Genomic DNA, 27,743 nt, shown 5'->3' with positions numbered 1-27,743 from the left:
GCTGACGGGCCTGGGAGCCTGGGAGCTGGCGGCGGCTCCGCCCCTGGGCGCCGGGCTCTCAGCCGTGTAACCGCCCACTCTTGCCCCGCCCCGTCGGCTCCCTCGGTGGCCGGTCTCGAGCCGCCTCCTACGACAGTGCGGGGCGGGAAAATGGTTGTTCCTCGGTTGGAGGCACCACTGCACTGGTTTCTCTTCACGACCCTCCCCCTGCTTGTGTAAGGCAACTCCTCGGGCACATGTCCCTTCTGCGACCCGGGAGACAGTTCCCAAGAGGGGCGGGGCCCAGCGAGTCTGAGGGAGTTACCATTCTCATCCGGGCATCTCCAGATGCCGCCGCCATCTTTGTTTTGTGCTGAAAGTCGCTATTGACGCCCGGGGACGGCCGGGCTAGGGGAAGTGGCAAGATGGCGGCTCCCAGGGCGGAGGCGTGGAGGCGCGCTCACGGGGAGCCGTGGGGTGGGATGAGTCTGCACCTAACCCAAGCGAGGCTAGAGCCCTAGCCGAATGCACAGCGGCACCAATCCCCACTTCCCGCCGCAGGGCAGCGCAGGGATCCTTTAAGAGGCTTGAGCCCAGAGGCGAAGCGGTGTGAGGGCGGGGGAGTGGTGACGTCGCCAGACTCCACCCCCTCGCCCGACCGCCGCCGCCATGTTTAGTTGTTACTTCTTTACACAAGATGGCGGCTCCCAGGGAGGAGGCATGAGCGCCCTGCCGTTACCGCTCCTCCTGCCGTACAGTTGCCACTTCGGGGCCTAACTCTGGCTCTTTGGAGCGGCTCCTGTGGGAAGGAGTCATAAGGAGGGAAGCGAGGATTGGACGCTGCTTTGCGTTTGGTCTGCAGTAGAAGAACTGACCAAGGAGGAAGAGAATAGGGGGGAAGGGGGAGCTAGTCTCAAGATGGCGGCTCCCAGGGCGGCAGGCGCAGCCTGAGCAGCGGAGGCGGACTCAACAGAGAGGTGCGAGACCTCACGAGCCGTACGGTGCGGGCCTCGGAGCCGCCCCGGAGAGTTCGAGCTGGTTCCACTGGCCTCCGGCGTGACTCCATTCCTTAGGAGAATCGGGGGTGTTTCGGGAGCGGCAGCTGTACTAAGTGCTAGGCGGGGAAGCGGGACAGTCTCAAGATGGCGGCTCCCACAATTGTGGTCTGAGCGCCGGCGGGGCTGAGACGACCGCGGCGCTTGTGGCTCCTTTCCACCCGCCCCGGAAGCCGGCCAGTGCTGGGGACTTGGGGGTGTGGGAACCGGGCCGGGGTTCCGCCATTTCCGGCGGGGGAGGGCTACGACTGAGGAAGGGAGGAGAGAGAGGCGGCTCAAGATGGCGGCTCCCAGGGCCTCCCGCCCGAGCTTGTAAGCGGGAGCACCCGAACAAATAGTCAGGGCGGCAGAACTCGACGGCCACCAGCTTCTCGGGCTTAGGTAGTTGACAGTTTCGGGAAGCTCTTGGGGAGACGGGGCGAGCGAGAAGAAGGGGAAGAGCCAAAGGGAAGGAGGGTAGTTAAGATGGCGGCCTCCATGGAGTCGTCCACCGCTGTGTGAGGAACCGCTTCTCCGTGAGAACTGCCTTAGGCGAAAGGGGGGGTGTGTGAGAGGAATTGAGGGGTTCCCTTCCCGCCTGGTGATTTCTTCCCACCGCACCCTTTCTTGGAACTATGGCTTCGGCCGTGTCGCCCGCCAACTCGCCAGCGGTGCTTCTGCAACCCCGCTGGAAGCGAGTGGTGGGCTGGTCGGGTCCGGTGCCCCGACCCCGCCACGGCCACCGCGCCGTGGCCATCAAGGAGCTCATCGTGGTGTTTGGTGGCGGCAACGAAGGGATAGTGGACGAACTGCACGTGTACAACACGGGTGAGTGCAAAGCCCGCTGGGTCTTCGAATCTTTTCCTCCATCTCCTCTCCCTCCTCTTTCCTCCCTCCTTCCATCTCCTCCCTCACCATCCTCTTCCCTCCCTCCCCATTTTTTGCCCTCCTCCCTTCCCTCCTCCGTCTTCCTTTCCCTCCTCTCTCTCCCATCCGTCCCATCTTTCCGTCTCCTTCGCTGATGTGCTTTCTTCTCTCCTTTGCACTACCTGCCTTCTCTTCGTTTCCCTCGTCTTCCCCCTGTTCTTACACCCCCGGACTTTCCTGCGTTTGAGGGTTGCTTTTTCGTTACTTGGGAGAAACCCTGTAGTCAACTGGTGAGGGGGAGGTGGTGCCGCCACCGATGGTGACTTCAGACGTACGCCCTTACCCCCGCCGGCTGGATGGCGGGCGGAGGTGTCCCCTTGGCGCAGCCAGAGTCCTCCCCCCTCTCTTGGTCGCTCCGCTCTTCCTCATCCCTAATGTCTATGCCCATTCAGGAGAAATGACAATTTTTGGATTATGGATCCGTTCTGTCTCTGGAGAGCCGGAGGGAAGCGCTCTTGAGGGGCAGAGTTTCAGGAGCCTAATCCAGCGGGGGGGGGGGGGGGGGTTGCGAGCTGTGCTGGACACCGCCTCCTGGGTAATGCCGCTGGGGCCTTGGGGACCAATAGAACCGTGGCTGTGTCACCTCCCCTTTTTGGCATTTAGTTCTGCAGTATTTTATTCTCCGCAAATAGCCTCTTTTCCTAAACTGGTGCGCTGCAGTTGATGAGGTGGATCCATTTTCCCTCACCAGGTAGCCCTGTGCCTCCCCTCTTCTGTGAGATCGAGGCAGTGATTATGCCCCTCCCTCTGTCTCCCCCAAAACCTTGTTAGTTGAGAGGCGCCTTTATCTGCAGGCATGACTGATGCACCGGTGGCCTCTGCCCCCTCCCTCGTGGGAGCCACATGTTGTCCCTTGCCTGGAAGCCTTCCTTGCCTGGTCTCTGGGGCGGAAAGCCTGCTTCTTTCCACCACAGCTTTGTCGCATCCTTCCCCTGTGGAAGCCTCTTGGCCCTTTTCGGCTCGCCTAGCACAAGGGTGGGCCCAACTTGCCCACTGACTGCTCCTAGCCCTCGTCTTGCCCTGAAGGAAAGGTGAGCGGTCTTGCAGGTTTGTGGATGCAGTCCCAGATGAGAGCTGGAGAAGAGAGCCCCTGCAGCTGCAGTGGCCTTCAGGAAGTGCCTCCAACAGCAGAGGGAGGTGCATCTTGCAGTGCTGAGTCTGCCCACTCCTCCCCTTCACTGGGGTCCATACTCCCCAGGCTCTGGTGGTCCCAGAACTTCCTGTCAACTTCAAGGATGGGCTACAAGGCACAGCCAGGCTGCTGTTTCTTTGGTTGGCCCCCATCACCTCCTTGCTCTGGGGGTAGGAAGCTGGCAGTGTGTAGAAGGAGTGACGAGGGGAGTGAGGCTTGGCACGGGGCTTCTGACTGGGGGCTGGGATCCCCCCACCCACCTCTGTGGCCACCATTACTGAGAACACAGACAGGTCTCAACACCTCTAACATTATTGGCCCCTACCAGCTTGACTTTGAAAGGCTGGTGGGTTGCTGGTGATCCTTTGCATTCCTTGTTTCTCAGCACCTGTTGCCTCCAGAGAGCAGGGCCTTTCTCTTGGGCTCTGCAGAAGGGGGGGTCTGTGGTGCTTATGCCAGTCTGGGCAGCTGTGGTGGCAGGAATTAGCCCAGTAAGCTAAGGCCAAGGGCAGGGATACAACTTCTCAGGTGGTAGAGCTGTTTTTAGAGATGCCCTCGCCATGAACAGCACCTTCTTGACTCCTCGGACTGACTTTCTTCTGAGGCCTGGAGTAGGCTCCCTGGCAGGGAAATGCAATTTTAGAAAGTAGGGCAGGGGCCTAATTACAGTCAGCTCCAAAGTCCACTGCAGGCCTCTGCCTTGGCTTCCTTGGGGCCTCTGCAAGTTCCTTAATTTATTAAAATGAATTGACCACTTTGGCATTAATTCCTTATCAAGCTGCACGAATAGGTAGGCTGTTAGAATGTAGTCAGCCTTCCAAAGGGCTGCTTAGAGCAGAGTCCTGGAATCCTCCCGGGAAGCAGTTTGGAAACTTTCAGGGTCAATTGGTTAGGCAACTTCTCAAGAGCAACTAGCAGGCCCAGCACTCTTCCTCAGCCCGGTGTATCCATTATTCTTATGGTCCAGGGCAGTACCTAGCACTTGGTGCCCCAGAGTTCTGGCTACCCATCTGCCCCCACAACTCCCTTTCCACCTTGGTTTTGTTTCAGTTGAGGTCAAGGCACATTCACATGCCTCTGCCTCTGCACTTTTCCCTGCACAGGATCAGCCCTCAAAAAGACTTGCTCCTGTGGAGAGCAGGCCAGTCTGGAATCAATCCTTGTCATTTCATGGTGTGTGTATGGGCTTTTCACTGCCTTGGTCAGTTTCCAGTGTCTTGGTCAGCTTAGTGACCTGGGGTGACGGGCATGGGGTGGACTGTGTGCACTTGAAGGTAGGTACCTGTGTACATGTGAGAGAAAGTGCGTGGCTTTCCTCTTTGGTTCTTTGGTGGCAGTTAACCACGGTGGCTGGGGGACACCTGACTGGCCTTTGGGAGGTCTTAAAGTAGCTATCATCCTTGTCTTTGGGATTTTGTTTTGTTTTGTTTTGATTGGTACCAGGAATTGAACCTAGAGTGCTTAACCACTGAGCCACACCCCCAGCCCTTTTTATTTTTTAATTTCATTTTGAGACAAGGTCTCCCTGAATTGCTAAGGCTGGCCTTGAACTTCAGATCCTCCTGCCTCAGCCTCCTAAACTGCTGGGATTACAGGAGTGCTCCTCAGGGGATTTTATTTCCATGAGGCAAAGCAGATTACCCAGAGGCTCTGAGCCAAAGGATTTAGAGCCTGCCAGGTTGGGGGTGCCCTGATGAGGAGAGATATGATAGCAAGTGCTTACACAGACTACTTTTGCCTCAGTAGTGCTTTAGTGACATAGACAGTACAGCTGAAGAAACTTTAGAAAATATCTAATGAGGGGCTGGGGTTGTGGCTCAGAGGTAGAGCGCTCGCCTACCATGCATGAGGCACTGGGTTCGATCCTCAGCACCAGACAAAAGTAAAAAATAAAGATGTTGTGTCCATCTATAACTAAAAATAAAATTTTTTAAAAAATCTAATGAGACTTCCTTGTTTCTGTAGATGAGGAAATTGGGGTCCAAGAGGGGAAGTGACAAGTCCAGGGTCACCCCCCCAGCTAGTGGCAGAATTGGGCAGGAGCACGACCTTCACTCTTGACTGTTCTGCCACCTTTCTCTTCATTTATGGGCTATGGGCCACCATCTTAGGAATGCCCCCCTTTTCTTTTGTCCTTGTACCTAATTGGTCACTTATTCCAGCTGGTAACACATCTGTTGCCCTTCCATTCCAGACCCTCCTCACTTGTTACCAGGCTCTTGGAGTCACTTCCTGATTGGCCTTGCTACTTTCGTTTGCTGGGAAATCCTGTTCACCCTTCAAGGCCTGGCTCAGATGTCCCCTCGTTTCCATTTGTGCCCTCCATCACCCTTGCTTTGCTTTCCAGAGTTGGGCTTGCTTCTCAACTCTTCCCATTGCTGGAAGAGGGTGCACAGTCTTCCTATAAGATGGAAATAGAGGATGTGGTTCCTCTCTGCCTCCTAGCACAGGGCCTGCCACACCGGAAATGCTCTGATGTGACAGATTGAACAAAAAGGAAGACGATTCCTTTAACTTCACTTTCTGCCCTGATGCATGGGTGTCAGTCTCTAGATGGTGGCATCAACAACTACAGATGGAGTTGGCAAACGCACCAAGAGGGGTGGGAGAGCAAATAGAAGCTGGGCTTCAGTCTTAGCTGAGAAGAGGGGAGAGTGTTTCATATCACATCAGATCCTGCAGGAGGGTGACCTCCTTTCCCCAAATTCCCCTGTCTGGTGAGAGCGAGCCTGGAGGGCAGTGACATGCCAGGGCATATCCAAACTGAAGGGCCAAAGGATTGGGTTACATGATACCCCCAGGTGATTGAGGGATGGCTGAGAACAGCTGTCTGGTTTAAAAGATGGAGAGAAGACCTTACTTGCTTGTGTTCTTTCAGGGGGGTGGAATGGGACTTATGGGTTAAATGAGGAAAGCCTGCATTCTGTCTCTACCAGGAACTGTACTCCCTGACATACTCTCTCCAAGGGAGTTGGGGAGGGGTCCTGCCTTGCCTGGAATGTTCTAGAACAAGATCACCTCTTGGGTCACTTAGAAGGAGCTGGTGATCCAGAGACCCTGGGGCATCACAGAGCCCTTCTCACTTGGTCAATTGTGTCTGACCAGAGTGTGATGGGAAAGCTGTGGGCTGGTCCTTTTAGCCATTAGCTTTCATCCCAAACCTTGGTCCATGCTTCTGTAGCTACTTGTTTCTGCACAAGGGTGCTCTGGTGAGGGGGGGTAGCCAGTGGCTGCCTCTACATGAGATCCTCAGGTGGACACAAATAGATCAGATTCAGTCAGTCAGGTTCTTGTCTCTGTTTACTCTGTGACCTCAGGTGAGTCACTTCTTCTGGGCCCTGTCCCTTTATCAACCGAGAGAGGTGGATGGACTGAGGTGGCCTCAGAGGCTTCTGTTGGCTTTTATCCTGATAACTTGGATGGAAGGGACTTCTTGCCTGGATTTTGGGAGGCTGTCTCTCCCGATTTGTGCAGCATTGATTTGCCTGGGCGTTGAAAGCTCCTGCTTTTCTTGGTTTGCATTTGCACTGGAAATGAGAAGGAGGCAGAGAGCTGATAAAACATTGCACCTGTCTTACAGGAAGATGACAGAGACCATAGTGCTAGCAGCCTGGAGTCCCAGTGACTCAGCTGAACAGCCGAGGAGCGGGCAGCTGTTCCAATCCACCTGTGGCATTTGTGGGGTCTGGGGAGGCCCTGCTCCCTCAGGCGTGTCCCAGGGCACAATGGTGTGCTGCCTGTGGAGTCTTGGGGCACATTGTGGGTTATCCAGGATGTAGTGGCAGTTGTATAAATAACCATGACCAGCCCCCTTTCCTTAAATGTATTTGAATAAAGAAAAAAACTACTGTTCCTCCTCTTCCCTAATCTCACAACACTTTTCATCCCCATTAAATGTATATTTGTTATTCTGTTATGGTATCCCAATATGAACGGTCAGGCTGAGAAGCAATGAGCAGCCTGGACTGGACCTCAGAAGCCTCCCACTTTTCCCCACAGGAATATCCTGACCAACTCCCCACCCGACCCCGCCAAGTCAGCTCTTAATGGAGACCACCATTTTTCTTTTTTTCTGTCCTTTTTTATTTTTTGGTACTGGGAATTGAACCCAGGGGTGCTTTACCACTGAGCCACATCCCCAGCCTTTTTAAATTTAATTTTTTTCAGACAGGGTCTCACTAAGTTGTTGAGGCTGGCTTTGAACTTGTGATCCTTCTGCCCCAGCTTCCCAACTCACTGGGATTACGGGCATGCACCACCACCACCTGCACGGAGGGGAGGCATAGGCCTGAACCACCACACTCTGCCTAGGGGAACAGTCTTGACTCAGCCTTTGTCCAGATGATTCCCTGGAACTGAGATCTGACTGGGGCGCATAATCAGATTTACAACTATTCCTCAGTTTGGCGTTTGAGAGAGATTGATATATTCTCTGAGGGACAGCCTCTTTTGGTTAATAAGTCATAGTAGAAGGATATTTCCCCCATTGCTGTCTCCCTGCCCCCAGTATTGGGGATTGATCCCAGGGGTACTCAATGTCTGAGCTATATCCCCAGCTCTTTTGTTTTATTTTGAAGAAGGGTCTTACTAAATTGTTGAGGCTGGCTTCAAATTTGTGATCCTCCTGCCTTAGCCTCCTGAGTCATTGGAAGTACAGGCATGTGCCACTGTGCCCAGCTCCCCAGCACTTTCTCAGAAGTCCTGACACCACAGATGTAGGGGACATGGGAGCCTGAATTGAGGAGCCAGACAAACCAGGCAGTCTAGGAAAAAGCACATTTCCACTCAAGACTCTGTTATGCACTGGGGATCCAAGCAGTGCATGGGATTTGATTTGCCCTCTTTCTTGGTAGCCTCCCCACCCCCACCCCCAGCCAGAAGTGTGAAGGGCTTTTGAGAAGCTTCTGTCATAGAAGCTCTGCTGCGGTTGCCACCTCTGGCTTGAGAATGTTCTGGAGCAGCATAGGCGTAGGCGTGGTTGTGGGGGAGGGGTACTGGCGCTGCCACTGAGCCTGTGGACCATCACCTAGGAGACGAGAACAGCGGGGAAGTCAGAGCAGACAGCAAGGCCCGGGAGGTCAGCAGAGACCAATTCTTGCCCCCATCTCTCCCCTGCCGGCTAGCTGAGGCTGGTTTGTGGCCTCCCTCGCCTGCCTGCACAGAGGGGAGGCATAGGCCTGCAGCAGTTGCTGTTTTATTGCAAAGAGACAGCCATGGGTTCTGGCTGTCTTGACCCTGTGGTGCAGGGAGAGAAATGTAGGCTTCTAGGAGAAGCGTGGGGCTTAGAGAGAACATTTGAGTACAGAAGTTTATTGTGATGATCCTGCTAGTGATAGGGAAAAGTCAGTGCCCAGATTCCCAGAAGCTGATGGATTGTCTTGGCCAGTGACTTCCTGCTTGCCAAGATGACCTTGATGAGAAGCAGGATGGTCACAGGCAGTTGTGTAGTAATCTGAAGTCCCGGGCTCTGGCAGATGGCCTGGCCAGAGTGACTGTAGGTGCAGGGTGATAGGGCTCCCAAGGGATAGCATCCTGGCTCAGCCTCTCCTTTCTCTGACTATACGTGAAGGTTGGGGAACTTGGGGGATATGAGGAATCGGGCTCAGATTCTAGAAGCTTCTGGGTGTTTTGACTTCTACTTCTTTTGTTCTTCAGCAACCAACCAGTGGTTCATCCCGGCTGTGAGAGGGGACATCCCTCCGGGGTGTGCTGCCTATGGCTTCGTATGTGATGGTACTCGCCTGCTGGTGTTTGGTGGGATGGTGGAGTACGGGAAATACAGCAACGATCTCTACGAGCTCCAGGTAACGGTATAGAGCCCCTGGGACCTTCCTTCTTCACAGACCTATGTTTTCACACTGCCTTCTAGTCTCCATATGACCTCCTATACTGCTCCTTTACATTGGTGGCTTGGGGGCTTACCATGAGCGAGGCAGTGGAGGAGATCTTTTCTTCTTTACACCATAAATTGCCCCAGATTCCCTACTTGAGGCCTCTTATCCCAGGAGTTATTCTCCAAGTCTTGTTTTTGCAGGCAAGCCGGTGGGAGTGGAAGAGACTCAAAGCAAAAACGCCCAAAAACGGGCCCCCTCCATGTCCTCGGCTTGGGCACAGCTTCTCCCTTGTGGGCAACAAATGCTACCTATTTGGGGGTCTGGCCAACGATAGCGAGGACCCCAAGAACAACATTCCAAGGTAAAAACACTTGTTTTTTCTATAGAACTCCACCAGGGTGGGTCTGCTTGCCTAGATAGAGGGCTCTCTGGAATCCTAAAGTCAGATAGGCCGGCTAAGCCCCCTGCAGCATTGTGCCTTTCCTGCGCTGGGTTGTCAAATGAGAGATTGGCACTGAATGCTCTCTGAGGAACTCTGCTACTCTGATATCTGAAACTATGAGTAGGCCTCATGGGAGGAGGTGGAAGCCTGCTTTGCCTTAGGCCGGTCCCTGTACCTCAGACTCAGTTTAGAATTGGTGCTTTCCCTCTCATCCTTCACTGCCTACAAGTTTCCTGATGGGAATTTTCCAAGGCCTGTGGCCAAGGGCCTTTCTGTCTGGAGGTAGTCCCAGGCCAACAACCCCTTCTTGCTCTAGGAGGCCCTGTATAATGCTCAGCTTTGTGAGCTCAGCAGCCTGGAGGGGCCTGCTGCTGGGTCTGAACTCGATGAGGCCACGTGGCCTCACACCCTGTCCCGCTATTCCAATTAGGCATGCCTTCAGAAGCTTTTGGCAGCACCTTCCTCAAGGGCAAGGGTAAAAGAACAACTTGGAGTTCACACAGACTTTGCCCCCTTTATGTTCCCAAGAGTCTGCTGCTCACTGATACGTACCCAGTGAGGCCTCTAGCATGTGGAATTGAGGCTCACTAACTGATCTTTCTTCATCAGGTACCTGAATGACTTATATATCCTGGAATTACGGCCAGGCTCTGGAGTGGTAGCCTGGGATATCCCCATCACTTACGGAGTCTTGCCTCCACCTCGAGAGTCACATACTGCTGTGGTCTACACAGAAAAAGACAATAAGAAATCCAAATTGGTGATCTATGGAGGGATGAGTGGCTGCAGGCTAGGAGATCTCTGGACCCTGGATATTGGTAAGAAGCCCTTGCTGGGCTGGGGATGTGGCTCATGCGGTAACATGCTCGCCTGGCATGCAGGGCGCGCTGGGTTCGATCCTCAGTACCACATAAAAAATAAATAAATAAAGATGTTTTATCCACCGAAAACTAAAAAATAAATATTAAAAAAAAAATTCTCTCCCTCTTCCTCTCTCTCTCTCAAAAAAAAAAAAAAAGGAAGCCCTTGCTGCTGTAATAGACTTGGTCTGGGCTGCCATCATCATACAGGGAGGTGGGGCTCACAGGGAGGTGGTGTCCTCTTTAGCTCTTTGCACTCCTTATGACAGGGTGAAGGTAGGACACTTGATAGTCCCTAGGTTTGTGAGCCGGTATCTTTGTCCTGTGTTGGTGATATTCTTTTTAAGAAGGTAAGGCTTAGTCTGATGAGTTTGTTAGCTAGCTTTAGGAGAATAAGAAAGGAGACTGAGGTTTTTCTCTATTGGAATTACTCTTGATTTGGGTAGCATTAGTGCTTGTTGACTTAAGAGTCGTTAGTCTACATGTGACTAATGCAGCCTAGTCTGGCTGTTGTGGTAAAATTGGATGTCCATAGACTGTTAAGCTTTTGGGGGGATACTTGGTCTGGTAGCCAGGTGGTGGCATCAGGGGTGATTAGGAAAAGATTGCCAAATACAGATTTCTGGAAGGTCTGCCAATGGGAGAGTAGGTATTAGTTGTGTTTCAGTACTCAAATGGTTCAGTGTGAGAGAAACATCAGCATAGGCCAAAATACAGTCTGTAGAGCATTAAGGTGGTATGATGGTGTGTTCCATGAAGGGTAGGAAGTGAGAGTGGCTGAAGGGGGAGTTCAGCCTTCCTTTCCCAGCTCCAGAAGCATTGCTTCCTCATGGGAGGTGCTCAATACTTTTTGAAAGAAACTGTCTTCCTGGGGTTATCAGAATCATTTTGAAAATACTAGAATCTGGCTGTTAGGGTAACAATCAGAGGGCCTTCTGTGAGCTATATATAGTAAGGTCAGGGATGCAGTTCTTGTGCTAGGTCACACCTGCCATGCCCAAGTCCAGGGAATATCCTCTGTGTCTGGTCCAGTGTGGATAATCCTTTCTCTTTCATCTTTGCAGAGACGCTGACATGGAATAAGCCCAGTCTCAGTGGGGTGGCACCCCTTCCTCGCAGTCTTCACTCTGCAACTACCATAGGAAACAAGTGAGTGGCTACTTTCCTCTTTCCTGGCCTGGAATTGTTCTCACTCTGAAGGGTTCCTGGTCAGTTTTGTTGTGACAGTCCCTAAGGCCCAAGGAGGCTGCTTCTTGGCTGGGTTGGCATTGAGTAGCCCCGTTTTTCCCTTACAACCCTGGGGGATCCAGAGAAGATAAATTCAGTATGGAGGGTCCTGCCCACAAAACTCAGCCTGAGACCCTTCTTGGGCCTGTGAGGCTCTATCCCATCAAAGGTGCCGATCCTCCCCACAAGTAGCTATCTTTTTGAATGCCAAGGTCCTAAGGGGAATCTAGGGACGATGGAAATTAAGGTGAGTCTTAGATGAGCAAAACAGTGGTTTCTTGCTGGAGAGGTGACGCAGTTCTTGTGAGAACTGAGCCACCAGGTAGGAGAGGGCTATCTAAAGGCTTTGTGCGCCCTGGGGGACTCCTGGGGAGATCTAGAAGACTGAGTATGTTTGGAACTTCCAGAGTAGAAGAGGTGGCCTCTAGCTTGGCATCTCCTCTACAATCCTCTCCTGCTTTTCCCTCCCTCCTCTCAGAATGTATGTGTTTGGTGGCTGGGTGCCTCTCGTCATGGATGATGTCAAAGTGGCCACACACGAGAAGGAGTGGAAGTGTACCAACACGCTGGCTTGTCTCAACCTGGGTATGGCCTCCTCGGGTTTGGAGTGGCCTGGGAGAGGCTAACCCTCCTCAGCCCTGAGAGCTGTGTGGGGTGTGCGGGGAGTGAGGCTGGGCCCATGGCTCCTTTTAGAAACCACTAGAAGTACCCATTGGGTGGAGTGCTCCAAAACAGTGCTCTTCTCTCTTATTATTTCAATAGTCTCATCACATACATGGTCTGACATCTGAAAGTGTATTTGGTGCAGAGCCTCCCCACATCTCAGGCAGCCACATGGGTGGTTTCTTGTGCCCCCTCTACAGGGACTCTTCTACACACAAAGGCAGTAACTGTAGGTCTGTAGCCTGCTGTACACAGGGCTGCACTGGCACTTTTCATTTTGGAGATCATTCCACGTCCCCTCACAATAAGCAGCTGCATTCTTCTGAATTGTTATTGTGACGCCAAAACTTGTGATGCTGCTCCTATGAGTATCCTTTCACCATTTTCACCCAAATGCAAGTGCACTCAAAGAGTAATTAACACCTAGAGGTAGGTAGCCAGGCGTATGTGGTGCCTGTAGTCCCAGCTACTCCAGAGCTGAGGCAGGAGAGTGGCTTGAGCCTGGGCAACATAGTGAGACCCCATCTCAAAGGAAAAAAAAAATGTCTAGAGGTAAAGTTGCCATCAGATGTTGCCACACCACTCTGGCTATATCGGTGTAGATAACCCCAGTGGTGCTCAAGTTCCTGGAACCTGGCCGTCAGCATACAGACTCTGCCAGCCTGCTGGGTGGCAGGAATTCCCCACTGGCCACCCCTTGGCATCGGTTCACCCTGAGCCCCAGTTGCAGTGGGCACAGAACTCAAACTGCCAGGTACTGTGTGGTTTATGTTGACTGAAGGGTACATTTTTGTTTTAAGGCCTTTCTATTCAATTTTTCTTATAAACCGTGGTCCCCCTTGTCTCTATCTCTCTCTGGCACACGTGTTATTTGATGTTCAAAACCTTCACTTATAGTTTTCTAACAATTCTCTCTCTCTGTCTCTCTTTCTCTACTGGGGATTGAACCCAGGTATTCTCTGCCATTGAGTTACATTCCTAGCCTTTTTTATTTTTTTGAGACAGGGTCTTGCTATGTTGCCCAGGCTGTACTTGAACTTGGAATGTCTTCCTGTCTTGGCCTCCTGAATAACTAGGATTATAGGTGTGCACCACTGCACCCAGCATCATATTTTTTAAATGGTGCTTTTGGTGTATGGAGTTTGCTTGTTCTTAATTTAGTGCATTGACAATTTTCTGGTTTTTATTCCCCATCCCTAACAATAAAAAGACAAGGGGCAGCTGGGAATTGGGAAAGGGTGGGTTTCCTCTACCCTTCCTGTTAACCTCCAGCACCTGCCAACCCTTAGATACCATGGCCTGGGAGACCATCCTGATGGACACACTGGAGGACAACATTCCTCGTGCTCGAGCTGGCCACTGTGCAGTTGCCATCAATACCCGCCTGTATATTTGGAGTGGGCGCGATGGCTACCGGAAGGCCTGGAACAACCAGGTCTGCTGCAAGGACCTCTGGTACTTGGAGACAGGTAAGGCACCATTCTTCCGGGTCGGCACCAATCCCACTCCTAAAGCTTCCCGCTCCTCTCATCTTAGAAGCTGTGTTCTCTTACAGAAAAGCCACCACCCCCGGCCCGGGTACAACTGGTACGAGCCAACACCAACTCCCTGGAGGTGAGCTGGGGGGCAGTGGCAACAGCCGACAGTTACCTTCTGCAGCTCCAGAAATATGACATTCCTGCCACGGCTGCTACTGCCACCTCCCCCACACCCAATCCAGTCCCATCTGTGCCTGCCAACCCTCCCAAGAGCCCTGCCCCAGCAGCAGCCGCACCTGCTGTGCAGCCGCTGACCCAAGTAGGCATCACGCTCCTGCCCCAGGCTGCCGCCGCGCCCCCGACCACCACCACCATCCAGGTCTTGCCGACAGTGCCAGGGAGCTCCATTTCTGTGCCCACTGCAGCCAGGACTCAAGGTAAGCTGCAGGGTCAGGGGCATATCCCTAGGGACCTTCAGTGCCTAAGTAGGAGCCACTGCCCTGATTTATGAGGGCTGTTAAATAACAGCCCAGTAGCCATTGACTTTGGGCTTATTGCAAGGGGATGAGGGGGAGGAGAAAGCTCCATCCTGCTTGCAGAGAACTTGCCAGAAGGCACAGAAGATCCACACACAAAGCAAACCGCAGACCACAGACCGGTCTAGGAGTAGTTCAGGTCTATGTACTGAAATACAGAGGGCCTGGGACATTGTGTGGAAGGTGACTTGCTGATGGCCAACACCTTCTCTCATCAGGTGTCCCTGCTGTTCTCAAAGTGACTGGTCCTCAGGCTACAACAGGAACCCCATTGGTCACAATGCGGCCTGCCAGCCAGGCTGGGAAAGCCCCTGTCACTGTGACCTCCTTGCCTGCCGGTGTGCGAATGGTTGTGCCCACACAGAGTGCCCAGGGGACGGTGAGGAGTTGTCACTGGGCAGGGCTAAGGGAATGGGAGCGGGACTTTCTGGTGACCAAGTAGAATAAATAGAGCTCTGATGGGTTTGGATCCCAGCTGGCTCCTGTACCATGTATCATATGCCTTTCTTGTGTGTAAAATGCTGGTGGTGAGATTTCTGGCAGGATTGAGAATTAATAAGTTAATGCTTCAAAAGAACCTAACTTGCTTTGTGATCCTCAGGGCATTTTAAACGTGGACTTCCTTGTCCTGTAGCTTGAGGGAGAATGTGGCCAGCTGGGTCTGACCCAGGCCCATAAGAAGTGAGGTGTATCTGACTCTGTAGGCAATTGAACCCGGCCGGGGCCTTGTGCATGTTAGCATGTGCAGTAGCACTGACTCTGTTGTCTTTTTTTTTTTTTTAAGGATCCAGAGTGCCTTGCAAATTCCTGCCACAGGGGTTTCTGTGCTTGCTTTTTGGTGGCGATCTTTCTTATTTGGGGCTAGGAGAGAGGGGCCAGCAGTAGGAAAAGCTAAGGGATGCTGCTGAGTCCCTTGGCAGGTTCCAGGGAGGCAGGTGGTGCCACATGGCTTATGTGCCCTGTGCCTGCCACAGGTGATTGGTAGCAGTCCGCAGATGAGTGGAATGGCCGCATTGGCAGCTGCTGCTGCTGCCACCCAGAAAATCCCTCCTTCTTCAGCGCCTACAGTGCTGAGTGTCCCAGCGGGCACCACCATCGTCAAGACTGTGGCTGTGACACCTGGCACGACCACCCTCCCAGCCACTGTGAAGGTGGCCTCCTCTCCCGTCATGGTGAGCATCTGTCTTCTGGGCTTGGTTATAAGCCAGCAACCACAGGGCCAGGCGTTTCTGGTCACTGTCATAAAACAGCAGTCACTTCTTCTGGGCTTTTGACCAACCCTTGAGGCCATTGGTCCATAATTGGTACTGGTGTGGGCTGTGGCATAAGCAGTTACTTTTGGGGGGTATTACAGCCTTAGGGATAGACATGTGGTCATTCAGGCTGCTCCCTAGCATCATTAAAAGGAAAAGTAAACCTCTCTATTTTGTTCTGGGGATGAAGTGTGGTGAGCATCAGAGGTAGAGCCATGGGCATTCCAAATGGCAGCTCAGTCTCTACCCTGCTCAACAGACATCTTTGTCCCTCAAGGTGAGCAATCCTGCTACTCGTATGCTGAAGACTGCAGCTGCCCAAGTGGGGACATCAGTCTCCTCTGCCGCTAACACATCTACCCGCCCTATTATCACGGTGCACAAGTCAGGGACCGTGACCGTGGCCCAGCAAGCCCAGGTGGTGACCACAGTTGTAGGTGGGGTCACCAAGACCATCACCCTTGTGAAGAGCCCCATCTCCGTACCAGGAGGCAGTGCTTTGGTGAGTGACGGGCACCACCTGGCTGCATGTGACAGCTGCCAGACTAAGGTGGCTGCCAGGGGTGACTTGTTGCCCCTGGTCCACTTCCAATAGAGACCCAGTCCAGGCCATGCCCTTATTTGGTTTCTGGATCACTCCCTGCTCCATCCTTTCCTTTTTAGATTTCCAATCTGGGCAAAGTGATGTCAGTGGTCCAGACCAAACCAGTTCAGACTTCAGCAGTCACAGGCCAGGCATCTACGGGTCCTGTAACTCAGATCATCCAGGTGAGCTCTTAGTGTTTACTGAAAATGATCCCTAGACTCAGAGCCTCATAGGCAAGAACAGGTGCTGTGCCATGAGGATAACTCAATGTCTCTGCTCATGGAAGATTTCAGGAGTATGTGTTGCTTATAGAGTCCTGCTATTCAGTCCTATCACCTGCAAAACATTTCCTGGACTACTTAGACTGCCATTGGAGAATAGCCAAAGCAAACGTTCTTTCCCTATAGTGGTACCCATTCATACTTGCTTCCCATTTCAGACCAAAGGACCCCTGCCAGCAGGGACAATCCTGAAGCTGGTGACCTCAGCAGATGGAAAACCTACCACCATCATCACCACCACGCAGGCCAGTGGAGCAGGGACCAAGCCCACCATCCTGGGCATCAGCAGTGTCTCCCCCAGCACTACCAAACCTGGCACGACCACCATTATCAAGACCATCCCCATGTCCGCCATCATTACCCAGGCAGGCGCAACAGGTAGGGGTATCCCTGACACAGGTTCCTGAAGGTCCTTGCTGACAAGTACCTGTCATGAGGAAGAAGGTGGGGGGGGCAGTCACACTGTGGACCCTGATTTTGGTTTCCCCTTTCCTGCATCCTTTTGCTTTGTTAGTTTTTGAGATTTGTAGGGAGCTGGCAGGCATCTGATTCTGATTGGTAGTTCTTTTATCTCCTGGGCTGCAGAGGGGACTGCATTAAAAGGGGGCCCAAGGAAGATGGGATATGGGATGTCTTCACAGAACTCATGTCATGTCTGTGTCGTGTCCACCCCCCACCCCACCCCCATCCCCGTGTCTCCTATGCAGGTGTGACTAGTAGTCCTGGCATCAAGTCCCCCATCACCATTATTACCACCAAGGTTATGACTTCAGGAACTGGAGCACCTGCTAAAATCATCACTGCTGTCCCCAAGATTGCCACTGGCCATGGGCAGCAAGGAGTGACACAGGTAAGGTACACATGACCCTCTCTTCACCCTGGTCTCTAGTGTAGTCCACCCCAGCAGGGCACACATGTCCTCCTGACAGGTCTGGGAAGGGCAACACAGTCCAGCCAGCCTGGGAGTGATGTTGGTGGCGCTTTGCTCTGGTGTTCTAGGTGGTGCTAAAGGGGGCCCCTGGACAGCCAGGCACCATCCTCCGCACCGTGCCCATGGGGGGCGTTCGCCTGGTCACCCCTGTCACCGTCTCTGCCGTCAAGCCAGCCGTCACCACATTGGTTGTGAAGGGTACCACAGGTGTGTAGCCCACAGGCTAGGGCCTCAACAATGGCTGGGCTCCATCCCTACAGGCTTCCTGTGGCCACCTCCCCATAGTCCAGCTGGGGGAGGATGGCAGGTCCTCAGTAGCTGCACTCCAGAGCTCCTGGTCCCTTAGCCCCATCCATGGAGAGATGCTACTGGAAAGGCAGTGGTAGCAGCAGGCTACACTTTATCTCTGCTTCCCTTCCTTTAGGTGTCACAACCCTAGGCACGGTGACGGGCACTGTTTCCACCAGCCTTGCTGGAGCTGGGGGCCACAGCACCAGCGCCTCCCTGGCCACGCCCATCACCACATTGGGTACCATCGCCACCCTCTCGAGCCAGGTGATCAACCCCACCGCCATTACCGTGTCAGCTGCACAGACCACACTGACGGCTGCTGGCGGGCTCACCACACCCACCATCACCATGCAGGTAGGGTGGGGCCCAAAGATGTGCCATCGCACACAGCAGTGACCCAGGTGAAAAGTATGGGAGGACTAGGCCCTTTTCCAGAAGTTGTGCAGCCCTGGCGTTTTTCCAGCACGTGGGGTGATTTCCTTATTGATGTGTAGTCCTGTTCATAGTCTGTTGTGGTGAGACCCCCTGTTTGAGCCAATACTTACTCTCTTATAATGTTATAGAGTTCATCTTCATGTGCCTGTAGTATTGGTCTTCTCTCCGTACGTTTTCTTAAGCTGGATTTCTAAAAGTAGTGAGGAATCTCTTGATGGCCTTTGTACATCATCAAGGGATTACATTCCCTGAGAAGGACTCTATTCTAGCCTCCTCTCCTGTCCTGGTCCTGTCTCACAACCCCTTCCTTAGTTTGAATTGCCCTTGAGGCAAAGCAGTGACTCTTCCCTGGTATTTCATCAAGTCAGCCTCTTGGGATCAGAGGGGAGACAGATTTGCCAGGGCTGGTTAGGAGGAGAGTTTGTGGTCCCATTTGGCATGGGTGATAATGTAGGATGATGGGAGAGACAGACAGATGGGAAGTCATGTAACTCATGATACTAACTCTTTTGGTTTTGTATCTCCCCCAGCCTGTCTCTCAGCCTACCCAGGTGACTCTGATTACAGCGCCTAGTGGGGTCGAGGCCCAGCCTGTGCACGATCTCCCTGTGTCCATTCTGGCCTCACCTACTACAGAGCAGCCCACAGCCACAGTCACCATTGCCGACTCTGGCCAGGGTGATGTTCAGCCTGGCACTGTGACACTGGTGTGCTCCAACCCACCCTGTGAGACCCACGAGACGGGCACTACCAACACGGCCACCACCACTGTTGTGGCCAACCTTGGGGGACACCCCCAGCCCACCCAAGTGCAGTTTGTCTGTGATAGGCAGGAGGCAGCTGCTTCTCTTGTGACCTCAACTGTGGGGCAGCAGAATGGTAGTGTGGTCCGCGTCTGCTCGAACCCACCCTGTGAGACCCATGAGACAGGAACCACCAACACTGCCACCACAGCCACCTCCAACATGGCTGGGCAGCATGGCTGCTCAAACCCACCCTGTGAGACCCATGAGACGGGCACCACCAGCACCGCCACGACGGCCATGTCCAGCATTGGTGCTGGCCAGCAACGAGATACCCGTCGTGCCTCTACCACTCCCACTGTGGTCCGGATCAGTGTGGTTCCTGGGGCATTGGAGGGAGCCCAAGGTTCTGTCAAGTCCCAGTGCCAAACCCGCCAGACCAGTGCGACCAGCACCACCATGACTGTGATGGCCACTGGGGCCCCATGCTCAACTGGCTCCCTGCTGAGGCCAAGCTTGGCCCTGGAGGCTGGGGTCCACAGCCCTGCTTTTGTGCAGTTGGCCCCTCTGAGTGGTAAAGTTGGGCCAAGTGGCCCCAGCAACAAGGACGTGCTCCTGGGGCGCCAGTTGGAGACGCATCACACACACACAACCAACACCCCCACCATGGCACGCTCCATCATAGGTACTGGGGAGCCCAGTGCAGCTCGTGTGGTCCCCACACCTGCATACGAGAGCCTCCAAACCAGTTCACCCAGCACCACTGTAACTGTGACGGCCCTGGAGGCTCTGCTGTGCCCCTCATCCACAGTGACCCAAGTCTGCTCCAACCCGCCATGCGAGACCCATGAGACAGGCACCACCAACACCGCCACTACCTCCAATGCAGGCAGCGCCCAGCGGGTGTGCTCCAACCCGCCTTGTGAGACCCATGAGACGGGTACCACACACACGGCCACCACTGCCACCTCAAATGGGGGGGCAGGCCAGCCCGAGGGTGGGCAGCAGCCCCCTGCTGGCCGACCCTGTGAGACGCACCAGACCACTTCCACAGGCACCACTATGTCAGTCAGCGTGGGTGCCCTGCTCCCTGATGCTGCCCCATCCCACAGGACCCTGGAGTCCAGCTTGGAGGCAGCAGCAGTGCCCACCATCACCTCCCAGGCTGGTGGTGCATTGCTGGCTCCTTTCCCAACACAGAGGGTGTGCTCCAACCCCCCCTGTGAGACCCACGAGACGGGCACCACACACACAGCCACCACTGTCACCTCCAACATGAGCTCAAATCAAGGTGAGTGAAGGCATTTGTCCTTGTGTTCATATCCCCCAGACCCCAAGGCTCAGAGGAGAAAAAAGGTGACAAAATTATGTCCAGAGACCAATATGCTATGGCAATCAATCTGCAAGTGGGGTGAGGTGGAGAGAGCTTTGATGCGTCAAGTTACACATAGGGGGGTCTCCAGGATACTGTCTCATTCTCTGGTCCTCCCTTGAGGACAGCAGAAGCCTATGATGGTAAAGCCAAGCAGAAGCCAACCATTCTGCCTGTGCCTTCACAGATCCCCCACCAGCTGCCAGTGATCAGGGAGAAGTGGAGAGCACCCAGGGTGACAGTGTGAACATCGCCAGCTCCAGTGCCATCACAACAACCGTGTCCTCCACGCTGCCACGGGCAGTGACCACCGTGACACAGTCCACACCTGTTCCAGGCCCTTCCGTGCCGGTAAGAGCCAGAAGGGATCCCTCATCCACTGTACCCTTTGGCCCGTGCTGTTCCAGAGTCAGACACCAGATGTCGCTCTTGTACCAGGCACAGTGCTGTTCCTGGTTCCTTTTCCAGACCGTAAAAGGGCAGCTTCCATACTTGATGGGCAGGAGGCAGCTGTCCGACAGTTCTCAGCCATTCCAGGGCGCTTTGTCTCCGTAGCTGTTTCCAGTCGCTTGTGGTTTCACTGTAGCCTATAAAAGTGAGATGGTGGGGGTTTGAGTGCTTTTTTTGCCTATATACTGGGAAGCCTCTCTGAAGACTAATTCAATTTGACCTGGGGGTCTCAAGGGTCTACCCTTCTCATTGTACCTTTTGTGCTGGTTGATGACCCACTGTCCCCATTCCCATTTAGCATGGGGTCAAGATGGCCCATCACAAGTGACCCTATAGGCCCAAAGGGAAAGATGAAGGCTATCCTGCTTTTTAGCCTCACTACTGGGTCCTGGCTTCCCTCCCCACCTCTGACGGGAGCTTCTCTCCCTTTCTAGAAGATTTCATCACTGACTGAGACTACCCCAGGGGCTCTGACTTCCGAAGTCCCCATCCCAGCCACGATAACAGTGACCATAGCCAACACAGAAACTTCTGACATGCCCTTCTCTGCTGTTGACATCCTGCAGCCCCCAGAGGAACTCCAGGTCTCACCAGGACCTCGCCAGCAGCTGCCGCCACGGCAACTCCTGCAGTCTTCCTCCACACCCCTGATGGGGGAGTCCACCGAGGTCCTGTCAGCCTCCCAGACCCCTGAGCTTCAGACTGCCGTGGATCTGAGCAGCACAGGGGACCCATCTTCAGGCCAGGAGCCTGCCAGCTCAGCGGTAGTGGCCACTGTGGTGGTCCAGCCACCCCAGCCCACACAGTCTGAAGTAGACCAGTTAACACTTCCCCAAGAGCTGATGGCTGAGGCCCAGGCGGGCACCACCACCCTCATGGTAACAGGGCTCACCCCTGAGGAGCTTGCAGTGACTGCTGCTGCAGAAGCAGCTGCCCAGGCTGCAGCCACCGAGGAGGCCCAGGCCCTGGCCATCCAGGCAGTGCTCCAGGCCGCACAGCAGGCTGTCATGGGTAGGTGCTAACCAGGAGTCCCAAGAGAAAGTAGACTCCTCATGAGGAATGATAGCCCTAAATAGAGGGCTGAGGTGACAGGTGGTGGTAGGTCAGCTGAGGAGAGAAGGCCCACTTCCTGCAAGAGTGGTATAGTGGACCCTGGACAGGCCAGTGGTGGGGAGACCTATGTTGGCCAGGCAGGCTGGAGCTGACAACTGAGAAGGAGGCAGGGTCCAGTGGCCAGAGTACAACCCACAGTGGGGTATGGGTGGGATAAAAACCATCAGAGAAATAGGTCTCTGAGCTCTTACCTTAGGGACAGCATCCCTGTCCATAGGGCCAAGCATGTTGGCGTTCCTTTTGAGTAGTATTTTTTCTTGGCCTTGGAGCAGGCACCGGGGAGCCCATGGACACATCCGAGGCGGCAGCAGCTGTGACACAAGCAGAGCTGGGTCACCTTTCAGCCGAGGGCCAGGAGGGCCAGGCCACCACCATCCCTATTGTGCTGACGCAGCAGGAATTGGCTGCCTTGGTGCAGCAGCAGCAGCAGCTGCAGGAGGCCCAGGCCCAGGCCCAGCAGCAGCACCACCTCCCTACCGAGGCCCTAGCCCCAGCCGACAGCCTCAATGACCCAACCATCGAAAGCAACTGCCTCAATGAGCTGGCTGGTGCTGTCCCCAGTACCGTGGCTCTGCTGCCTTCAACAGCCACTGAGAGTAAGCAGGGCCCTGCCTTGGCTTTGAGCCCTACCCCTGGGGAGCTTAGTTATTTTGGGAAAGAAATTTGGGGGGTAAATTGGTGCTAGAGTACGTGGGTAGAAGGTGGCCAGGGGGAGACAGGGAGGTGAGGGTAGCATAAGGGTGCCATTTCAGGAGGTCCAGGCCCTGCAGAGAAGTCAGGTTTCCAGAACCTTTGCTGTTGATACCTTCTTTATTCCCAGGCCTGGCTCCGTCCAACACCTTTGTGGCCCCCCAGCCAGTTGTGGTAGCTAGCCCAGCGAAGCTACAGGCTGCAGCTACCCTAACTGAAGTGGCCAATGGCATAGAGTCCCTGGGTGTGGTGAGTTGGGTGTGATGGGACCCTGGGGGACAGGGATCCGCATTGCCTCCAGACCCTGAAGGCTAAGGACCTGATCTCATCTCCCTTTTTATTTTCCAGAAGCCAGACCTGCCACCACCACCCAGCAAAGCCCCTGTGAAGAAGGAGAACCAATGGTTTGATGTGGGGGTCATTAAGGGCACCAATGTGATGGTGACTCACTATTTCCTGCCACCTGATGATGCTGTCCCATCAGATGTAAGTGTCCCCAAGAGCTGGCACCCTTGGGTGAGTGGATCCTGGCCGTGAGGCAAGTATTTAGAAGCAGATTTGGCTCTGCTGCCCTGAGTTGAGGCTCACAAGAAACTATCTTTTCTCCAACTTGAGTGGTCAGTAAACATTGAGGATGGCCAGGTGGAGATCCTTCCCCCTGAGGCAATAAGAAAGTGAAAACTTTTGGTCCTTTCCTGATGGTGCCTGACCTCAGCCACCCTCATCATATCCCTCCTTGCCACATAGCGGCAGCCATTGGTGACCTCATTCCCCTTCATCACATAGTTCTCATGCATCTACAGTGTTCACAAGATGGACATTTGCTCTTCTGACCCCCTAGCTGCCTTTTTAATTTTTGTGGTGCTGGGATGGAACCCAGGGCCTTGAGTACTAGGCAAATGCTCTGCCATTGAGCTTAACCCACAGCCCACAGGGCCAACTTCTTAGCAATGAGCTTCATGCCACTTTCTTCTCTTTTCTTCATCTGATTTTTACATTTTCTTTCCCCAGGATGACTCGGGCACTGTCCCTGACTATAACCAACTGAAGAAGCAGGAGCTACAGCCAGGCACAGCCTATAAGTTTCGTGTTGCTGGTATCAACGCTTGTGGCCGGGGGCCCTTCAGCGAGATCTCAGCCTTTAAGACATGTCTGCCTGGTTTCCCAGGGGCCCCTTGTGCCATTAAAATCAGCAAAGTGAGTCTCCCTGTGGGGTGGCCTGTCCCCACCATTGGTCCCTTGCCTGCTGGGAGCAGAGCAAATTTCGGCTGAGTGCACAGGCACAGAGCTCCCGATCCATGCAGAGGACCCAGGTGGTGGTGGTGGTGGTGGTGGTGGTGATGGGGGTGCACACAGATGTGAGCATGGTAGCCGGGCCCACCCTTGGTGGACAGAGACTGCTGCCTGGTGGGTAATGAATGCTAAGACTCTGGCTTCTGGTCCTGTGTCATCAATTGCCAGGGTGACAAGGTAAAGTTCCTTTCTATTCCCTAGCCTCAGTTTCTTTCTCTGTAGCCTGACAGCTAGTGTCCTTGAGCAGGCACTCTGTGTTAAGCTGTCTGTACTGCTCCATGTTTTATTTTTTCCTATAGTACTGGGGATTGAACCTGAGGCCTTATGCATGCTGTGCAAGGGCTCTACCATTGAGCTACATCCCTAGCCCTTTTTTATTTTTATTTTGAGACAGGGTCTCTCTAAGTTGCCCAGGTTGGCCTACAACTTGTGCTGCTTCAGCCTCCTGAGTAGCTGGCATTACAGGCATGTGCCACCAGGCCTGCTCTTCGATATGTCTTTTATCCTAAAAACATCCCCAGGAGGTGTGGCTCTTCTTGCTATTATAGCTCCGTTTCTTAGATGCAGAAACTGACACATCAAGAGGCAAAGTGACAGGTCACACATTATGTAGTAGATTCAGGAAGGCTGTTTTGAGTCCCAGTTCCTTTTATTCTTTCCACTTCGGGGCAGATCTCTTTTAAAGTTCTTTGATCTCTGATGTGGAATATCTATTGTGTTAGGGGGAAAAAAAGCTCTTGGGGTAGGAGCAATCAGTACTGCAGGCTTCTTTGCCCCCTGTTCTGGGGACAGGCCGGGTGGGCTGAGACCTCAGTGACTGAAGAAGGCAGAGCTTGACCTTCTGTCCTGGCTTCTAGAGTCCAGACGGTGCTCACCTCACCTGGGAGCCGCCCTCTGTGACCTCCGGCAAGATCATCGAGTACTCTGTGTACCTGGCCATCCAGAGCTCACAGGCTGGCGGCGAGCCCAAGAGCTCAACCCCAGCCCAGCTGGCCTTTATGCGAGTGTACTGCGGGCCCAGCCCCTCTTGCCTTGTGCAGTCCTCCAGTCTCTCCAATGCCCACATTGACTACACCACCAAGCCCGCCATCATCTTCCGCATCGCTGCCCGCAATGAGAAGGGGTATGGCCCAGCCACACAAGTGAGGTGGTTGCAAGGTAAGTATCATTTGTGGAGCTCTTGGGGCAGCTTATGGTTAAGCTGGGTACAGCAGGAGGTTGGTACTGACCTACTATAGGATTCTTCTCAGATGTTGTCCCCTCTTCATCCTGTGTGTCCTGCCCTCCCCTAGTTGTTCCTGCTAATGCTATGTACAGTGCTCCCATGGGGGTAGGCAGTGAGTAGGGCAGGGGGCCCCAGCTTCAAGCTAGACTTGGGAGTTCTACAACATGGGAGTTCTACAACATGGGTGCACAACGGTGTAGGGTGGTAGGGAAGGACAAAGATTTCTAGGTCCAAGAACAGCATGCTACCAAAAGTAGAGAGCCCAAGCTGAGTCTGGAGCCCTGTGGTTGGGGGGCAAGGGTGGGGTGGGGTGGGCAGCCATCAGAGGGCAGTATTTCTGCTCCTCTGAGGGCAGGGAAAGCAGCAAGAGAGGCAAGATTGAAGCCCAGTGGGCCTCTGGCTTGTGTCTTGGGGAGATCTGAGGGGAGTGTACGCAGTTCTGAGCCCTGAGGAGCAGCAGAGAGGTGGCCAGGGCTTTTCGGGGGTGAATCACAAATGTATTCCGTGCTCTTTGTCAGGCTGCTCACCATCTCATGTTCCTTTTAGAAACCAGTAAAGACAGCTCAGGCACCAAGCCGGCCAGCAAGCGGCCTATGTCCTCTCCGGAAATGTAAGCAGAAGGTCCCTTTCAGGAACAGTCTGAGGTGGGGGGCGGAAATAGTAAGATTCAGCCTCTCATCAGTTGGCTTGGGACTGGATCCACCAGGTGTCCAATATTGCTGATCTTGCTGACTCCAACTTGGAGCCTAACACACTCATTCTCTCTCTCTCTCTCTCTCCCTCCCCCCCCCCCCACTCCATTTTCCAAGGAAATCTGCTCCAAAGAAATCTAAGGCAGATGGTCAGTGAAAGTAAGCTGACCAGCACCTGGATTCTTCTCCAGACCCCCTCTGCTTCAGGAACCACCCATCAGGGGCTGCCCTGCCTGCCCCGCCTGCCCGGCATTCGCACTTCACCCTCACCAGCCACTGGCCACCATTCATGCTCCTTCTTTCTGTCTGTTTTTACAATAAAGAAAGCACATTTTATCATTGCTGTTGGGAGGAAGCAGAAGGCAGATTGAAAGAGCAGCAAGTGATAAGTGAGCCAGGAGCAGAAGAGTAGCGCTCCTCCTTTCCCCTTCCCTCCAGCACCTGCCCCCAGGCTGTAGAGGCCTTTGAGGGAAAGAAATTGAAACTCAAAGGAGATAGACATCACCCTCGCTTCAAAGCCTGCACGTGTGTGGTTCTTCACCCTTGGCCTGAGGGGGCAGCCAAGTTCTGGGTGGCGGTTGGGTAGAGGAGCCAAGGAAAGGTACCCCCTGGGTCCCTCCTCAGAGAGACTTTCCTGGGCATCCCAAATTGGGTTATCTGTCTGGTTCTATTTTATTTTGTTACCCTTGTGTTTCCAGTCATCTCCCATCCCTTCCTCAGGCTTAGCCAGTCCTATCTCGCCCAGCGAGCCCACAGGAAGCTTACAGATCTTCCCTGAGGCCTTCATGCTCCCACTTCTCCCCTTCCCCTTTATAAAGAGAAAATAAGGAAATAGAAGGAGGGGAAAGGAGAACCCCCTGGGTAGCCTGAGCAGCGGCTGTGAAATCCTGAAATCTCCCAATGGGGCATGGAGTGGTCCCTGGCAAGCCTGGCTTTGGACCTGCCTGGCTTGAGGCTGGGGCCACATCACCAACTGCTGCATTTGTTGTATTTTTTTTTTTTAAGTTGAAATTGATGAAGTTAACATTTTTATTGTAATTTTAGCCTTAGCGTGTGGGGTTTTGTCCCTTTTTGTTGTTAGCTGTGTACAGAATGTTTATCTTTTTTTTTTTTTCAACTTTTTTTCTCCTTGGCTAATCCTTGGCAGGGATCTTTCGGGAGGAAAAGTTGGGGGCAGTTGGGGCAGGATAGGTGTGGAATCTCCCACATGGGACTGGTGTTCAATACCCAGCCCAACTTTCCAATTGCTAGCCCCGGCCCTCTGCCTCTTTGCCTGTCCCCAAGCCTCTAGGTCAAAGGAAGGGTGAGCTGTCAAACCTTACTCCCCATGGGTGAGCACTTCACACCTACAAGGTCAGGCTTGAGGGAGCTTGAGAGTGGGCCCACCTCCAGCATTACTGTCTGAGAGACTGACACTCTGAACTGAAGGGAAAGAATGGGAATGAGGTGTCCTCAGAGGCCTTTCTCCAGTGCAGGAGAGTGCATTGTGTCACCCAGAGGGAGCCTGAAGCTAACAACACTGGCCATCAGCTCCATGAATTTTGCAGCCTTATCCCCAGACTAGGTTGATCCTCCCTGCAAAGGGCCAGACTTGGGGAGTTAGAGCTCTGTTTGGATTTTTCTGCCCCACACCCAGGCTTTAGGTGATGAGGAAAGGTTGCAAACAGGTCATGGAAGGATTTAAAATGAGCAGCCAATCTTCAGTCCTGCCATCTCTGGAGATGTGGGAGGGGAAAGGGTATCCCCTCCCACCTCTGGCCTGCACCCTCTGGGGCCTCTGGTTTGTTGTATTATAGTATATTTCGCTGTGGAAAATGTCACGTTTAGTCACCTTGGAGCCCACTCGCCTGGTCCCACTGTTTTACCCCTGTTCCTTCTCCCAAACGCCCTTTGATTTCTCTTGTTTCTGAGAACAGTACCACCCGTTCATCTATTGTAGAGTAACCCCTGTGACTCAATATTACCATAGTGCGATGTCGTTTTGTGCTATTTTGAACAATTAAAAAGACTTTTTTTGAAATAACCATCTGGTGTTTCACTGTGTCCAGGTTTCACGTGTCCTGTGGAAGGGGGGGAAGTTGGGACCTCCCCAAGGCTCACTTGAGCCACCTGGGGGCCTCTTGTTCCCTAAGCATTGTAGATAAGGGATTCCGCTTCTCAGTTCTCCTGAACTGGAAGGTTGCAGAGCAAGGACCCCCCACTGTGTCCTGAGCTGCCTTTTACAACAATCCTAGGTTGGTGTAACCAGCAGGTTGCATAATAGCTGCCATACAGGG

At 53.5% G+C, this 27,743-nt stretch overlaps 1 protein-coding gene across 5 annotated transcripts; it reads left to right on the top strand.

Moving 5' to 3' along the window:
- The first annotated feature begins 157 nt into the window (after positions 1-157).
- On the top strand, positions 158-27,490 carry Hcfc1 (host cell factor C1). 5 transcript variants are annotated; one of them, XM_027921689.2, is made up of 26 exons: positions 158-1,841; positions 8,728-8,876; positions 9,107-9,267; positions 9,958-10,166; positions 11,273-11,357; positions 11,914-12,020; positions 13,388-13,567; positions 13,654-14,013; positions 14,331-14,491; positions 15,087-15,284; positions 15,643-15,867; positions 16,029-16,133; positions 16,391-16,610; positions 16,940-17,082; positions 17,232-17,370; positions 17,588-17,808; positions 18,420-19,923; positions 20,192-20,355; positions 21,021-21,465; positions 21,840-22,163; positions 22,388-22,506; positions 22,606-22,743; positions 23,269-23,454; positions 24,408-24,708; positions 25,322-25,385; positions 25,585-27,490. In XM_027921689.2, exons 1-26 carry the CDS (start codon positions 1,649-1,651, stop codon positions 25,622-25,624), a joined length of 6,141 nt encoding a protein of 2,046 aa, XP_027777490.2. In that variant the 5' UTR covers positions 158-1,648; the 3' UTR covers positions 25,625-27,490. The 5 variants fall into 5 exon arrangements, with proteins under 5 accessions (XP_027777490.2, XP_071462764.1, XP_027777488.2 ...); XM_071606663.1 differs by having other exon boundaries at positions 20,892-21,465; positions 21,837-22,163; XM_027921687.2 differs by having other exon boundaries at positions 20,889-21,465.
- The last annotated feature ends 253 nt before the right edge of the window (positions 27,491-27,743 follow it).

This window comes from Marmota flaviventris, chromosome X (assembly GCF_047511675.1).
Source record: "Marmota flaviventris isolate mMarFla1 chromosome X, mMarFla1.hap1, whole genome shotgun sequence".
Lineage (NCBI taxonomy): Eukaryota > Metazoa > Chordata > Mammalia > Rodentia > Sciuridae > Marmota > Marmota flaviventris.
Note: the sequence above shows the minus strand (reverse complement) of the source record. Positions and strands in the feature narration are given on the sequence as shown.

Bases quoted from the DNA above. Each gene is read 5' to 3' on its own strand.
- Hcfc1 (XM_027921685.2), top strand. From the start codon at position 1,649: ATGGCTTCGGCCGTGTCGCCCGCCAACTCGCCAGCGGTGCTTCTGCAA. The intron at 11,358-11,913 runs GTGAGTGGCTAC...CCCTCCTCTCAG, and splicing joins GCAACTACCATAGGAAACAA to AATGTATGTGTTTGGTGGCT. The intron at 22,507-22,605 runs GTGAGTTGGGTG...TTTATTTTCCAG, and splicing joins GCATAGAGTCCCTGGGTGTG to AAGCCAGACCTGCCACCACC.